This window comes from Sapajus apella, unplaced genomic scaffold (assembly GCF_009761245.1).
Source record: "Sapajus apella isolate SASKATOON/1434 unplaced genomic scaffold, GSC_monkey_1.0 scaffold25, whole genome shotgun sequence".
NCBI lineage: Eukaryota > Metazoa > Chordata > Mammalia > Primates > Cebidae > Sapajus > Sapajus apella.
The window spans coordinates 14,328,986-14,344,994 of NW_022436965.1; the positions used below are offsets into that span (position 1 = coordinate 14,328,986).

Consider the following 16,009-nt stretch of genomic DNA (forward strand, 5'->3'; position numbering starts at 1 on the left):
AAATGGCCATCTTGGATCCTCCCGACCCTTTCTTTTATTTACCCAAATATTTACCTTTTCAGATGCTCTTCATTTTTTCATTTTTCTTCATTTCTTCATTGCATCCATCTAGCTGGTTTTCTGGGAATCCATCTGGCTGATTTACCTTTCACTTGTATACCTTTCTTTACTATTTCCTGTAAAGCAGATAGTTTTGGTCTTGTGATATTGTGCTGACCTAAAGCCAGAACCTGAGCAACGCCATCTTTACAAAATGCAAAACTGTTTTTTAAATAAGTTGCAACGGCTGCCCCATTTTCCTCACAATAACTGCTGGCCCTTGGAATGTCCGGAGACCCCCACCCTCATCTCCGCCCAGGAGGGGAATTACAGAATCCCCTGGCCCTTGGAATGTCCGGAGACCCCCACCCTCGTCTCCGCCCAGGAGGTGAATTACAAAATTCCCTGGCCCTTGGAATGTCTGAAACCTTTTCATCCTCATCCCCGCTCCTCACCCCCACTTCCAAGGTGATTTTTCGGGTATAAAAAGTCTTGGTACCCTCCTTTCGACGCCACAGGTTGGAGAGACGTGAGTCCTCTGTGGTCGCTGGCATAATAAATGACCCTGCAATCTGGCATACTTTTGTCTTGGTGCTAACTTTCTACGCTCGGTCCAGTACAACAGTCTGTATAGAAGCTTTGGGTTTTCTTTAAAACACTAAAGATATTTGTACTATTCTTTTGTTTCTGATTAAATCAGTAGTCATTTTTACTGTTCTAAAGCTTGTATGTCCTTTTATCTTTTTTCTGTCTAGCTGTTTTTGTGTGTGTGTGTGTGTGTGTGTGTGTGTGTGTGTGTGTGTGTGAAATGGAGTCTTGTACTGTTGCCCGGGCTGGAGTGCAATGGTGTGATCTTGGCTCACGTGATTCTCCTGCCTCAGCCTCCTGAGTAGCTGGGATTACAGGCGCACACCAACACACCCGCTAATTTTTTGTATTTTTATTAGAGACGAGGTTTCACTATATTGGCCAGACTGGTCTCGAACTCCTGACCTCATGATCCACCTGCCTCAGCCTCCTAAAGTGCTGGGATTACAGACGTGAACCACCGCACCTGGCCTCTAGCTGCTTTTAAGATTTTCTTTTTGATATTGGTTTTCAGCAATTTGACTTTGTTATTCCTACATTTTATTATATTTATTCTTCGTGGGCTTCATGGAGCAAGAGGATCTGTTTTTTGTTTTGTTTTGTTTTGTTTTGTTTTTTGGGAGTAAACAAATTCAGTGCCTAGGATTTAATTTTTGAATATGGTGAGCCGTTATTTTTTCAACCCTTTGCTCTCATTCCTTTCCCTGTAGGTTTCTAGCCAGATGTGGTTATAATGTTTCATACTTATCTTGCAGACTTCTGATGTGCTGTTCTTATTTTTCCTTTTTTTCTGTGAATTTAAATAATCTGTATTGAACTGTGTTTTAGTTTATTATTCCTTTCTTCTGCTATGTCTACTTTGCCCTTAATTTCATGCAATTTTTTTTTTTTGAAAATTTTAGTCATATCTTTTATTTGTAGGATTCTCATTTGTTCTTTAGTTTCTTTTTTGTAATTCTTCATCTTTTTATTCATTTTGTCTACTGTCCAAAATTCTTTAATAATTACAGTAATATTTTAAAGTTCTTTGTTGCTCATTTTAGCATCTGGATTATCTGTGCATTTCCTCCCTGCCTGTTGTTGTTTTTTTTTAAATTTTTCTACTTTTTGCAAAATACTGGCAAATTGAATCGAGCAGCACACCAAAAAGCTTGTCTTGTAATTTTTTTTTTTTTATTGTATCCTAGATAGTTTTTATTCAGGTCATACAGAGTGTAAACACTTTGGGAGGCTGAGGCAGGAGGATCACTTGGGCCCAGGAATTTGAGGCTACAGTGAGCTATGATCATACCACTGCACTGCAGCTCTGGCACAGAGCTAGACCCAGTCTCTTAAAATAAGAGTGATATAGTGACTAAAATAGTTAATATATTCTTTCTGTATGGTCTTTCTTTTTTTTAGGGGCAAGCATGAGAGACTGACCTTTTTGGTTTTAGTCAGGAATTTAGCTTAGTTGGGGCCTAATCTCTGCTTGAGTTAATATCAGTTCATTGACGTTAAAGAATAGTAGGTATTTTTGGCTTATCCCTTTGTTTGTTACTATGGAAGTAACCTTTTACATTTTAATCTGAAGAGGATTAAACACTAATTTTTTTTAACCGAAGTGTTTTGTATTATGATAGTGTTGTCTCAGTGATGCCAGTTCTTCCAAATCTCAGTCACTCATTTTATGAACTTTTTGTAAATATTCATCCTTTGCTTTGAAACATGTGTGTTCTGAAATTGTTTCAAGGATTTATGTTCTTTATTTCTAATATTTTGGCTCTTTATGTTTTTTATGTGTAATACCTTTCTATTTAAAATTTTCTGTTAAAATTAATTAAAAATGAAAACCTATTTAATGCAGAGGAAAGTATATTAATTTAGTAATATGATTATGGATTTTTCAGTTTTCCTTCCAATACTGTCATCTTCTAGTTTTATGTCCTTTCAGTGTTTTTGTATTTTTTAAATTTTAAGTTTAGGAGTACCTGTGTAATGGGGGTTTGTTGCACATTATTTTGTCACCCGGGTATGAAGCCTAGTATCCATTAATTATTTTAACTTATCCTTTGCATCTTTCCACCTTCCACTCTCAGATAGGCCCCAGTGTGTGTTGTTCTCCTTTATGTGTTCATGTGTCCTCATCGTTTAGTTAAGGGAGAACATGCGGTATTTGGTTTTCTGGTCCTGTGTTAGTTTGCTAAGGATAATGGTTTCCAGCTTCATTTTTGTTCCTGCAGAGGACATGATCTCCTTCATTTTTATGGCTGCATAGCATTCCATGGTGTATATGTACCATGTTTTCTTTATCTCGTCTACCATTGATCGGCATTTAGGTTGATTCCATGTCTTTGCTACTGTAAATAGTGCTGCAGTGAACATACATTTGCATGTGCCTTTATAATTGAAGGATTTATATTCTTTTGGGTATTCTGGTCACATACACCCTCCCGACACTGAGCCAGGAAGAAATTGAATCCCTGAACAGACCAGTAAAGAGCTCCAAAATTAAATCAGTAATAAATAGCCCTACCAGATGTGCAAAGAAAAGCTGGTACCATTCTTACTGAAACTATTCTAAAAAATTGAGGAAGAGGGACTCCTCCCTAAGTATTCTGTGAGGCTAGCATCATTTTGATACCCAAACCTGGCAGAGACAACGAAAGAAGAAGACTTAAGACCGATATTGTAGATGAACATCCATGCAAAAATCCTCAGCAAAATACTGGCAGATTGAATCCAGCAGCACACCAAAAAGCTTATCCAGCATGATAAAGTAGGCTTTATCTCTGGGATGCAAGGCTGGTTCAACACACGCAAATCAGTAAATGTGATTTATCACGTAAACGGAGCTAAAGACAAAACTACATGATTATCCCAATAGATGCAGAAAAGACTTTCAGTAAAATTCAACCCGCTTTCATGTTAAAAACTTCAATAAACTAGGTATTGAAGGAACATGCCTCAAAACAATAAGGGCCATCTGTGAGAAACCCACAGCTGACATCATTAAATGGGCAAAAGCTGGAAGCATTCCCCTTGAAAACCAGCACAAGACAAGGATATCCTCTTTCACCACTTCTGTTCATTCAACATAGTATTGAAAGTCCTGGCTGGAGCAGTCAAGCATAGAAAGAAAGAAAGGGCATCCAGATAGGGAGAGAGGAAGTCAAATTATCTCTGTTTGCAGATGACATTGTTCTATATCTAGAAAATCCCATAGTCTCAGCCGAAAAGCTGCTTAAGCTGATAAACAAGTTCAGCAAAGTCTCAGGATACAAAATCAATGTACAAAAATCACTAGTATTCATTCCTTTCAATACAAAGACTTGGAAACTACTTGACTTATAAAAGGATTTATTATCTAGTCTTTAGAGTCATTCACTTTTCCAAACTGCAGTATTTTTTATTGCTTTATTTTCTTATTCCAGAGACTTTTACACCCCAGGGGCATATATCAAAGTAAACTTTTGGGTGGGAAAAAGATAAGTGATAAGCCTGCCTGCCCTGCTGCCATCCCTTCCTTACAACCCTCTGTACAAAGTAAGAATAGAAAATTTGATGAAAGAGGCTAGAATTGAGAACTGGAGTGATGTCTGTTTTGTGAACAGACATGTTTTAGAAGAAGAAAAGGTAGATGGTGGAGAATTTGGGAATTAATTTCGTAAAACCCTCTGTGTCCACACATACACTTTGGAAGATCTTCATGCATTCTCAGATATATCTGTACTCCTATTTGAAGTCTGTTTTCTATTTATAGAAGCAGAAGTGAATAGCCTTTCGAAGTTTTATGTTGACAGTAGATTTAAGGAAAATACCATATTGATCTAGAGAAAAATTATTACCTAAATAATGATAATAGACTATGTAAAGTATGGCATGATGACTCCTGTTTGTGAATTGTTACCTGCACGTTTTATAGATAGGAAATCTGAACGCAAGTAGAGGAATACCCATAAAGTTATATAGGGCGTTTTTTGGTTAGAATTTTAAGCGTGGCACTCTGGCTCATGACTGTGATTACAGCACTTTGGGAGGTCAGGGAAGGCAGTTCACTGGAGGTCAGGAGTTCAAGACCAGCCTGGCCAACATGGTAAAACCCAGTTTCTACTAAAAGTACAAAAGTTAGCTGGGCGTGGTAGTGCGCCCCTAATCTCAGCTACTCAGGAGGCCGAGGCAGGAGAATCTTTTGAACCTGGGGGGTGGAGGCTTCAGTGAGCTGGCATAGTGCCACTGCACTCCAGCCTGGGTGACAGAGTGAGACTCTGTCTCAAAACAAACAAAAAAAACCTAAGTGATAAATACTTCTAATTTACAATGTCATAACATTATTAACTAGGTTTATAGCAAATATCAGCAGTCCTTAGTCTATCACTCCCAGTCCCTTATATTAAGTTTCTAGAAGGAATCTTTTCAATTTTTAATTGTTTTTATTTACTGCCGCTTGCTCGCTCTCATGCGCTCGCGCGCTTGCGCGCTCTCTCTCTCTCTCTCTCTCTCTCTCTCTATATATATATATATATATATATATATGTTATTGTTGTTGTTGTTTTTAGAGATAATTTTTTTTTTTTTTAAGAGAGGGTCTCACTCTTTCACCCAGATTGGAGTGCAGTGGCATGATCACTGCTCACTGCAGCCTTGACCTTCCTGGGTTCAGGTGATCTTTCTATCTCAGCTTTTCAAGTAGCTGGGACCACAGGCAAATGCCACTATGCCCGGCTAGTTTTTGTATTTTCTGTAGAGACAGTGTTTCACATGTTGCCCAGGCTGTCTTGAACTCCTGGGCTCACGAAATCTGTCTGCCCTGGCTTCCCGCAGTGCTAGGATTGCACCAACAATTCTATTTCTAAATAACTTGCCTATGCCATTGTACTTGGAAAGTCTTATGCAAAAACACATGTTCACCCTCGAAATGCCAGTTGTTCTCCTCTTGAGAAACTATTGTAGAGTGAACTGAATTGGGAAGATGAACTCATGCTGACTAAACCTGTAAGGACCAAATTACTCACTTATAGTGGAATATGTAAAAATCAGTTACATCAGTTATTTACATAGTTCAGACCAGTGCATTTTCTCTCATTTGGAAAGACATCTAACATGCCATATAACAGAAGGATACTAAAGCATGGAATGGGAGCAAGAAGAGTTTAATACGCAATTCACATACTTAATTATATGAGGCTGTAATCAGGCAGTTATTCCATTTCCATAAAAGGGATAATTTTTTCTTTTAGAATACAACAAAATTTAATTGCAGAGAAGGATAGGAAAATAAAGAAGACCAATGTTCTATACAAATTTGAAGCGTATTTCATGTCACATGGCAGATACGTTCCCTCTTGAGACACTTGACTGAACCAGATGGGACAAGTATTACAAAAACTTGCTGTATTGTAAAGAGTACTGAGAGTAGAGAGTAAGATTCTAAATATGTATATTTCTTTTTTTTTCTAAATACGTTTCCCTTTGTTCTTTTTCTTACACACTTCCTTATCCAAAAATGGGAGAATTGGGATAAATGATTCTCACATGTTTTTTGGAAGTTTTGACAATTGTAAGAAATGTTTAGAGAATTGGCTTCTTGGACTTATATTTTTAGTAGTGGAAATACTTTCATGTTAAATTCTGCACTTGTTCTAACAGAACAATATATGGCTTGACATTCTGGTGTAATTGGTTATACTCTTCTTTCCATTTTTTAAAGCATTTTTTTTTTTATTCTTCCACTATCTTTTTTATAATTTTCTTTCATATTTATATATGAAATTATAGTTTCACATTTGCCATCATCTCCTTTCTTGAAATTCTTCTTTAAGAAGGTTAAACTTCAGAAGAAGTGTCATGGGGTGAGTTCCTGGTGTATGTAGTTGGCTCCACTTTCCTTTTACATTGAGGTTTTGGGAACTTCCCCTTCTCCTTTCTACAAATCAATTCCATTCTTGATTTACATATTCTAGTTAATAGATTGAAATGAAGTATTTAAATTTATAATTTTGAAGATTGTACACTTCTCCTCCTTTGTAAATGAACTGTCACTTTATTAGCTTGAAGTTACTTTTTGTATAAAGTTGTTACTTTTTATATAAATGTGTGGTCTTTGCCCTCTAGACAAATAATCTGTAGATAGTGATAACCAGTGTAGAGAAGTCCCAAGAATGATGTGGAAGACTTGGATGCTTTATCATCACTGTTGAGATAGAGCCCTTGTGGGTTTGTTGTGTGTGACAGATTAACTCACTTGGGAAGAATGGGTCTAAGGTCCAGTCAGTCAGTTTGTTATGAAAGAAAAAATTTCAGTCTTCGTGATACTATTTTTGGAAATTTATTCAGTTGTAAAACGTATTAATTCAGTTATATTTTTTAAATTAGAGTATCCTATTGTGATTGTCACTTAATATTTCATCACCTTATTTGCCTTGACTTGTAAATTTCATTGATCTGTTTTGCCGCTCTTTTTTTTTTTAAATCAAAAGACCTGCAAGAGAGATAGACTCTAGAAGTGGGTGTGAAGTGGTCATGCTTATTTGTAGTAACTGTTATATCTTAGTGATTCTTCAGATTTTAATTGGCTGCTTGTTATCATCTGGACACTTGTGTAACATAGATTACTGGAACCTTTTCTAGAGCAACAGGATCAGAATTTTAAAAATCTGACCCAGTGTCTGTTTTAACAAATGCCCCACGTAATTCTCTTGCATAGCCAGGCAAATTAAAGTTTTATTAATCTTTTTTATTCATATATTTTTGCTTGTTTTGAAATTGCTCCACTGGGCTTTTTTATTCTCCCTTTCAAGTATATAAGAAAAAATTAGAATGATGTTTGTTCATAAACTATCTCTAATTGATATTTTTAGCTTTTGATATCCTTTTTGTATATTTTTATCAGATTCACCTGGAATTCCTGGTTCCTCTTGTGAATTTTAACAGTAAAAGATACATATTTGTATTTTTATGTTTTGCTGCCCAGAAGATGTCAAGGTTTATTATGCTTTGATTTGTCTGTTCTATCTTTGTTTCAATAACCAATTTAAATTACACTTTTCTCCCCACTCCCAAGCTGCCCACTTGTTTATATTAAATTTTTTTGTTTTCAGATGTTTGATTTTGCCTGACATCTTCCATAGAAATATGTTCTCACATCTGTGAGTAAATAGGTAATAACTAGAAATAGTAAATTTGACTTCTGAGAGTAATGGGTTTATCTCTATTACATTTACCTCTGCAAATGAAGTTCTCATGAAGAAAGTGATTTTAGTGTCTAAGCTATGTTACTTCCATCGTCAATTTTTTTTTTTGATGTTTTATTACTTTAGTTGGGGAAGAGAAGGCTAGGAGTCAGGTAATATGATTGCTATTTCCATGAAAACATTTTTCAGCCTGTTAGATGTGGGATGTAATTTAGAACACCAGTTTCTCAAAGTTAGTTTTAGTTAGTTTTGTAGAAAATTGATTCTTTAATGCCAGTTAGCAAATGGAAAAAGTGATTAAGTAGCAGTAATAGACTAACTTAGATGGGTGCATAAAGTTGCTTCATACTGGTTATACTATGGTGTTAAAGAAAACTTTCAACTCAGTTATATTTTTTAAAAGAACAATTATAATTTTCTATTGTAGGAATCTCATGCAGCCCAACTACAGATTCTTATGGAATTCCTCAAGGTTGCAAGAAGAAATAAGAGAGAGGTATATTATTTTGTGTGTTTTACATAATGTTTTATTTACAATTGTTAACTGTTCCCGTTATGTAAAAAGCATTTCAGGCTAAAAAATTTTCTTTAAATATTTTTAAAAGCATTTGAATTTTTAGGAGGTTTCCTTAAGCTTTCTTACTTTAACTTCTTTTTTTTTTTTTCTTTTTTTACAACTTGATATTTAAAAAATCATTTTGTGGAGATGTGCCAAAAAGCTATCAGTAAGACTGACTGCAATAACTTACCTAAAAGCTATAAAGAGCTGAAAATAGAATTATTAAATAACAGTATCCTTCAACATGAAAAGAAAAGAAAACTTAGGAAAATTTAGATTATAAAGCCTTAAGTAGGACATAGTTTATTTATTATGGTAAAAATGCATGTGGGCAAAAACAAGTAAAAAGATAGCTACCTGTTTAGAATTTGGGAAGTCTAACTCATGGAGGATCATTAAAAGGCAACTTTGTATCAACAGTTTTATAGTGAGCATGTTCTAATTTAACATTTGTAAAATTTCTCAGTCATTTCACACGTATACAGAATGTAGGAAAATTAAATAGTCAAAATCCTGTGTTCTGGATAGCATGGTAAAATTACTTTGAAAACTTTTTAAAGAAAATTTCTAACTGGCTGGAACCTGGTATGTTTACGTTAAGAATTGTCTAATTATGATACTTTTTACTCATTTAAAAATGTGTAAATTGTCCATTATGTGCTGTGTTCTGGGCTGTCTTTATTCTTTTCAAAAGTAAATAGAGATGTTTTACTGGATGATGAAATATTCTTTATATTGTTTGTGACTATATTTTTCTTATTTTCAGCTGTTGCTAATTTACTTGTGATTTAAATATGCCTGCTAACAAACATTATCTATTATAAATTTAAGATTTACTTCTATCTCTTAGGGTTTTTTTTTTGTTTGTTTGTTTTTTGGAGGGGGGTGGGAAGGATGATGTCCAGTCATTCATTTGTTTAAATGTCTGGTGGCACAATATAAATGGCATTGTGCATGAAAGTTGCCTAATGCTCTTGCTAAAACGCATGCTCTGATTAAGGGAGCCTCTGTTAGAGCCTGACAATCTGCATTTCTAGCAAGCTTCAGTGATGTTGAAGTTCTTGGCCCTTGGACCACACTTTGAGGATCAAGGCTGAATATTTTATATGGAATTACATGTTTCTTTTTTAGACTTTGAAGTCATTGAGAATGATATTCAGTACATAGGAAAGTACCTGATAATGAATAAGTAAATAAATCGATGAAATTAACAGTTAAAATCTCAAATACTTGAATTTTAAATGAAATCACTAGTTATCATCTGTGTCCTAAACTATTTTTATGAAACCTAATGGTTTTCATTAGCCTCTGAGGTGTTCAGTATTATTCATTGCTTCTGTAGGGGTCTCCTGATGCCTGCCACAAATTGTTAGACTTGACATTTTTACAGCATATAACTGTAAAACACTGTGAAGGGTCTGAAATTTTTTACCCTTTTAGCAGGTTAACAAGTTAACTTGCCACGGTTTCATCGATGCTGGCAGAAGACCTGAGACGACTGGAAATAAAAGGTTTTATTACTTATGGGACATGTGATAGCATCAGCTTCATCTTTGCATCAGTTCCTTCTGACCCCTGTATCCCACATGTGACACTGTGGAGTTGGGTCTAGGTGGATGCTGCACACACAATGGATTTGTTTGTGTTACAGCAAAGGAATCCTCATACTAGGAAACCCCAGTCTTCTAAAAGGGGTTGCTGGCAGACCTCTTCAATGTTGGTACTGCCAGAAGACATGATTTTTTATTGGTCAGAAAACAAATCTGCCCTCTGCCCCCAGAATAAGTCACTGTTTCTGTCTTGCCAGCCTTTTGCTGTATAAACATTCTTGGAAAGACAATTTAGAACAAAAAATCTATCACAAGATATGCAGAAATTGGAGAGAGATTGGAGAATTCCTTCCCAACATTAATTCTTCCATGTGATCTTCATTTGGCCTTTCTCTGATGTGGTGGCCCGTGGCCTCGCACAATACCTTCTGTAATACTGACTTTGCTCTTATAGCTTTGGCATAGTGTTTTTGTATTTTTGATATTAAACTTCTGGGTGAATCATGCTGTAGAACTTTTTTGCTTGATTTTGATTTGAATCTAATGTAATCCTTGTGATTTTTTTCTCTCTCTTGGTCCACTTTTTCTTGTAGTAGGTGGGTTATCGGATGGAAGCATACTAGTTCCAAATACTTCTGGATATTTGTGTCTCCAGTGTACAGTGATTTTACTGTATTAATACATTTTGGTTTTCTTGATTTTAATATATCTATGATTTTGTGACTTTGAGTATTTTAATTTAAATTACACAAGAAATTCTGAGAAGCTATGTTAACAAATTTTAAACATTTATTACTTTGATTAAATTTCATGGATTTCGCAATAATTGGAATTAGGTACTGTATGATTTTAATAAGTTTTAGTCTACAAAATATAGTTGATTAATACCTCATGTTTTAGTGCAGACAGAATGAAGTGAGTGGTTATATTTTATTCTTGCGTGTAAGTCTATTTGTGTGTTTAATCCTCAAAATGAATATAATTGTTAAAGATCTTAGGACCTGTAATACAGTTTATAAACTTGTACTTATTCAAGTAAAATATAGATTTACTGGGAGGCAAATTGCTGCTTTTGAGTTTGTTTTTCTAAGATTAACATTCAGACTTTGAAAATTAACTTTGTGATTTCATTTGTAACTTTTAATTGGAGTTCTGATGAGTGTAGGTTTAGACATTGATATATACCAATCAAATAAGTTAAATACCCTTTTTGGATTTAATGTTAAGATTCATTTAACTCATTTGGATAATCAGTATTCCACTGTTAAAACTGGCTAGTAATTTAGGGCCATTTAATTTTCAGTTTTATTTTTTCCTACTGACTCTCTTTAGAATATTAAGAGAATGCAAAGTGCAAGGTACATGATAGCCTTTTGCATTAGTTATCTATTGCTGTGTGACAAATTATTCTCAAATTTGATGCCCTGAAACATTAAAATTTAATATATGGGGTCTAGAATTTTGATTCAGAGTAGCAGGATGCCTTGGCTCTGTGTTTCTTACCAAGCTGCAATTATAGTATTGGCCAAGGTAGCGGTTATCTCAAGGTTTGACTGGGATTCCAAGCTCACTCATCAGCTTTTGGAAAGAGATACCAATTTTTTGGCAAATGGGCTTCTCCATAGGTTACCTCACTATGTGGCAGCTGGCTACCCCTCAAAAGTAACAAGTAAGAAAACAAGAGAGAGTGTTGAAGACAGAAGTCACTGCTCTTTGTAACTTTATCCTGGAAATTATATTCTAAAGCTTTTCGCTGTTTTCTGTTTGTTAGAAGCAAATCATTGGTTAATTCCACACTCAGAATTGCACAAGGGTGCGATTACTAAGAAGTGGGGATCTTTGGAGGCCATCTTAGAACCTGCTTATTACAGCTTCTAATAGTTATAAATGAACATGTTAGTCTTCCTTCATGGTCAGATTAAACAAAAGGGCCTTGGGTTCCATGTAAAAGCCAGTCTTGTCTGTGCTAGTTTGTACCAGCATTTGAATGGTTCCCCTCTATTTCATTTGATTTAATTTTAAAATACACTTTTTTGACACTTTTGATACCCATTTAATTTACTGTAATAGAATCTTTTTGATGAGTCTTGGTTTCCTTTTCGTTTTATTGTGAATATTAGTAAATCAAATTTTAAACCATTTTTATATGAAAAACACAGAAAAGTATATAAAACAAATTTATAGTTTAAAGAATTATAGTAGAGTGACCATATGTATAAACTCCATTGTAAACACAATAGAATACTGCTAGAACTCCTGAAGCCCCCTTACTACCCTTTTTGTATTGCAGCCATCTTTGTTGCCCAGTAGGTAACCAGTATCCCAAAAGTTATGGTGCTTTCTTGCCTTTCTTAAATGTTTTGCTACCTGAGTGTCCATAGGTCTGCCTGTTTTTGAGCATTATGTAAGTGTGCTTGTGCAGTATGTAATCTTTTGTTCCTGTCGTCTTCAACTAAATGTTAAGATTCATCCATATGGTTATATATGACTGTAGTTGATTGATTTTTGTTGTTGTATAGTATTCCATTAAGTGAATATGTCCTGTTTTTGTTGGTGATAGGCATTTGAGTTATTTTCAGTTTTGGGCTGTTTACAAAAAATACCATTATATGTGTAGCCAGGTTTATTTTACTATGCATATTTATATGGAATGTATTTAGAAGTGGAATTGATGAGTCATAGGATATGTGTATCTTCAGATTTAATAGATAATGCCAAAATATTTTCTGAAACAAATTGTATTACTTATTCTTCCTATAGGCATTATATGAGCATTTCCTGTTGCACTGTGTTCTTACTGGTATGTGGTACCAGTAGATTTTTTCCAGTTTAGCTAATCTTGGGGTATAAACAATTTTCTATGGTTGTAATTTTCATTTTCCTGATGACTGATGAGGTTGTGGACCTAGTACTACGTTTATTGGCCATTTGAATTTTTTTTATGTTTGTGTCTGAAGTACTTGTTTAAAAATTTTTACGTTTTTTTGTTTGATTTTTCTTAATGGTTTGATATTTATATATTCTACATAAACATTTTGTCAGATCTATCTTTCACAAATATCTTTCCCTCTAATTGGGCTGCATTCTTTTCACTGTCTTAATGATGTCATTTGATGAGCAAAAGTTTCTGATATTAATAGAGTGAAATTTATCTTTCCTGTTATAATTAGCGTCTTTTGTGTAACTTAAAGTCTTTTCCACCTGTGGTCATGAAGACATTTTTCTATACAGTTCTTTGATTGAAGCGTTATTCTTTTATCTTTCATATTAAGATTTATACTCTACTTGGAGATTTATTTTTGTGTATAATGTGAGGTATAGAGATATTTTCATATGGATATCTAGCTGTCCAAGCATCCTTTATTAAAAAGTCCATTCTTTCTCCATCACTCTGAAGTTTCACCTTTGTCATATATCATGTGTTCATGTATGTGTGGGTCTGTTTCTAGTTTCTCTTTTCTGCTCCACTGGTCTTTTTAGCAATACCGAATTTTATTAAATACTAAAACTTTGAATTAAGTTGCTGTTCTTCTTTAAAGTCTGGGAATATTCCTGGCTCTCTGCATTTCAATATAAATTTGAGAATCAGCTAGTACATTTACATGGTAAACTTGCTGTGCTTTTTATTGGGATTAATTTGACTAGGTAAATTTGGAAGACTGTGTATTTACAATATTGAATCTTTTAATCCATGAACATGGTACTTCCCTCTATATTTAGACTTTTCAAATATCCTTAAAATTTTTTTATTTTTTTATTTTTTATTTTTTATTTATTTTTTTTTTTTTGAGATGGAGTTTCGCTCTTGTTGCCCAGGCTGGAGTACAATGGCGCGATCTCGGCTCACCGCAACCTCCGCCTCCTGGGTTCAGGCAATTCTCCTGCCTCAGCCTCCTGAGTAGCTGGGATTACAGGCACACACCACCATGCCCAGCTAATTTTTTGTATTTTTTTTAGTAGAGACGGGGTTTCACCATGTTGACCAGGATGGTCTCGATCTCTTGACCTCGTGATCCACCCGCCTTGGCCTCCCAAAGTGCTGGGATTACAGGCTTGAGCCACCGCGCCCGGCCAAAATTTTTTTATTTTTCAGGGTATTCTTACACATCTTTATTTTAGATTTAGTCACTTTTGATGCTATTGTAAATGATGTCTGTGTCTTTAACTTCAGTTTCTTATGCTAGTATATGGAAATACAGTTGCATTTTACATACAGATTTCTTAAAATATCCAGGAACCTGGTTAAACTCACATTAATCCTAATTTATTTGTAGATTCTTTTATATTTTCTATGTGCACATCATAATCTGCAAATAATAACAGTTTAGTTTCATTCTTTATGATCCTTATATCTTTCATTTATTTTTCTTGTCTTACTCTGCTGGCTAGGACATCCGGTACAATGATGAATAGAAGTGGTGATAGCGGGGCATCCTAGTCTTGATGCTGATCTCAAAGTGAAAGCATTCGACGTGTCACCATTAGGTATGATGTTTTCTGTAGGTTTTTTTTTAGGTACTTTTTATCACTCAAGGCAGTAAATTTCTATTCCCAGTTTGCTAAGAGAAGTTTTAAAAAATTTCTAAATGGGGTTGAGTAGTCTTCAGAATTTTTGTGCATCTGATATCACCATACAGTTTTTTCTTTTCATTCTGTTAATGTGAATAATTACATTGGTTTAACATTGGAAAGTCAGTCAACTTTGCACCTAGAGTGACCAACCATCCTGACTGGCTCAGGGATGTCTTATATCTTAGTTATATCGCTGAAGGTTCTGCATTTTAGGAAACCCCACCAGGACAGTTGGTCCCCCTACTTGCATCCTTTATATAAACCAAACCTGGCCATTTTGTATATCCTCTTCTCTATGATTTGGTTTGCTTATATTTTGTTTAGGATTTTTGCATCTATGTTCATCAGTGAGATTATTTTTTTCTTACACATATCTTGTCCAGTTTTGCAATAAAGATTATGCCAGCTTTATCAAATGAGTTGGGAAATATATCTTCTTTTTAAATTTTCTGAAATAATTTGTGTAATCTGTGGGCATCTTTGTTGAATGTTTAAAGACCTCAGTGGAGAAGCAATCTGGACCTGTGACTTGTTTGCAGGAAGGTTTAAGTTATTGAATCCATTACTTGAACAGTTATATTCTTATAAGTTTTTTGTTTTAGATGTCACTTTTTATATGTTAAATTTTTTCTAGTCATTCTTTATGTCATCTCAGTTTTCAGATTTATTGGCATAAGATTGGTCTTAATAGTCTTTTAAGTTATTAGTGTTGCTAGGGTTGGCATTGTTTATTTTACTTGTTCCTTTCTCTTTCTCTCTTTTTTTTTTGATCAGTTCTTGCAAGGAATATATCAATTATATGAATTTTGTCTAAGAACTAACTTTTGAGTTTGTTTTTACTCTCTATTTTGTTTTCTATTTTATTTATATTCTTTTTTATTTCCATCCTGCTTTCTTTGGTTTTACTTTTTTGTTCCTTCCTAATCTGTTAGCTTGGGTGGATATGCATATTATTATGCAGATTGTTTCTTCCAATGTAGGCATTTAGGGCCATAGTTTCTTATTTTTTAATCTGTACCTAATTCTTTTGGCATCATATTTTGTTTATTATTTAGTTCAAAAGAATTTCTTTTTTCATTATATTTTATTCTTAGGCCTGTGGGTTATTTAGAAACAAGTGTCTTATTACTTGAACATTGAGATTTTGTCTTTTCTGTTTTGGGTTTCTATTATAATTGCATTGTAATCAGAAAGTTGTGTTATCTTTCTTTGAATATAATATTTGCTGTACTAACTGGTAATTGGTTAAATTTTGAAATACTTGTGCTTGAAAAGAATGTGTTTTCTGCAGTTGCATGATTCGTTGTAATGTCATTAAATGTGTCGTGAGAATTTCCTGCATTCATACCAGGTCTTTGTTTTCTTGTTATACCTAGTACTGGCTCATTATCTTTGAGGTGAATTTCTCATAGATAGCATATGGTTGGACTATGCTTTGTAAATCTACTCTGCCAGGCTCAGTCTTTTAATTATATATTTAGGCTATTTATTTAATATAAATGTTATGATGTAACCAGCCATTTTATTTT

General features: G+C 34.4%; 1 protein-coding gene across 9 annotated transcripts in view; it reads left to right on the forward strand.

The window, feature by feature from the left end:
- The window catches only part of COP1 (COP1 E3 ubiquitin ligase), a 222,101-nt gene that overhangs the window by 45,649 nt on the left and 160,443 nt on the right, over positions 1–16,009 (forward strand). For 7 of the 9 annotated variants that reach the window (XM_032291321.1, XM_032291323.1, XM_032291326.1 and 4 more), the window contains exon 6: positions 8,227–8,295. The exons of the other annotated variants lie outside the window; for them this stretch is intronic. In XM_032291321.1, the coding sequence (XP_032147212.1) occupies positions 8,227–8,295 (69 nt within the window). The remainder of the gene's footprint in view (positions 1–8,226; positions 8,296–16,009) is intronic. 9 annotated transcript variants of the gene reach the window in all.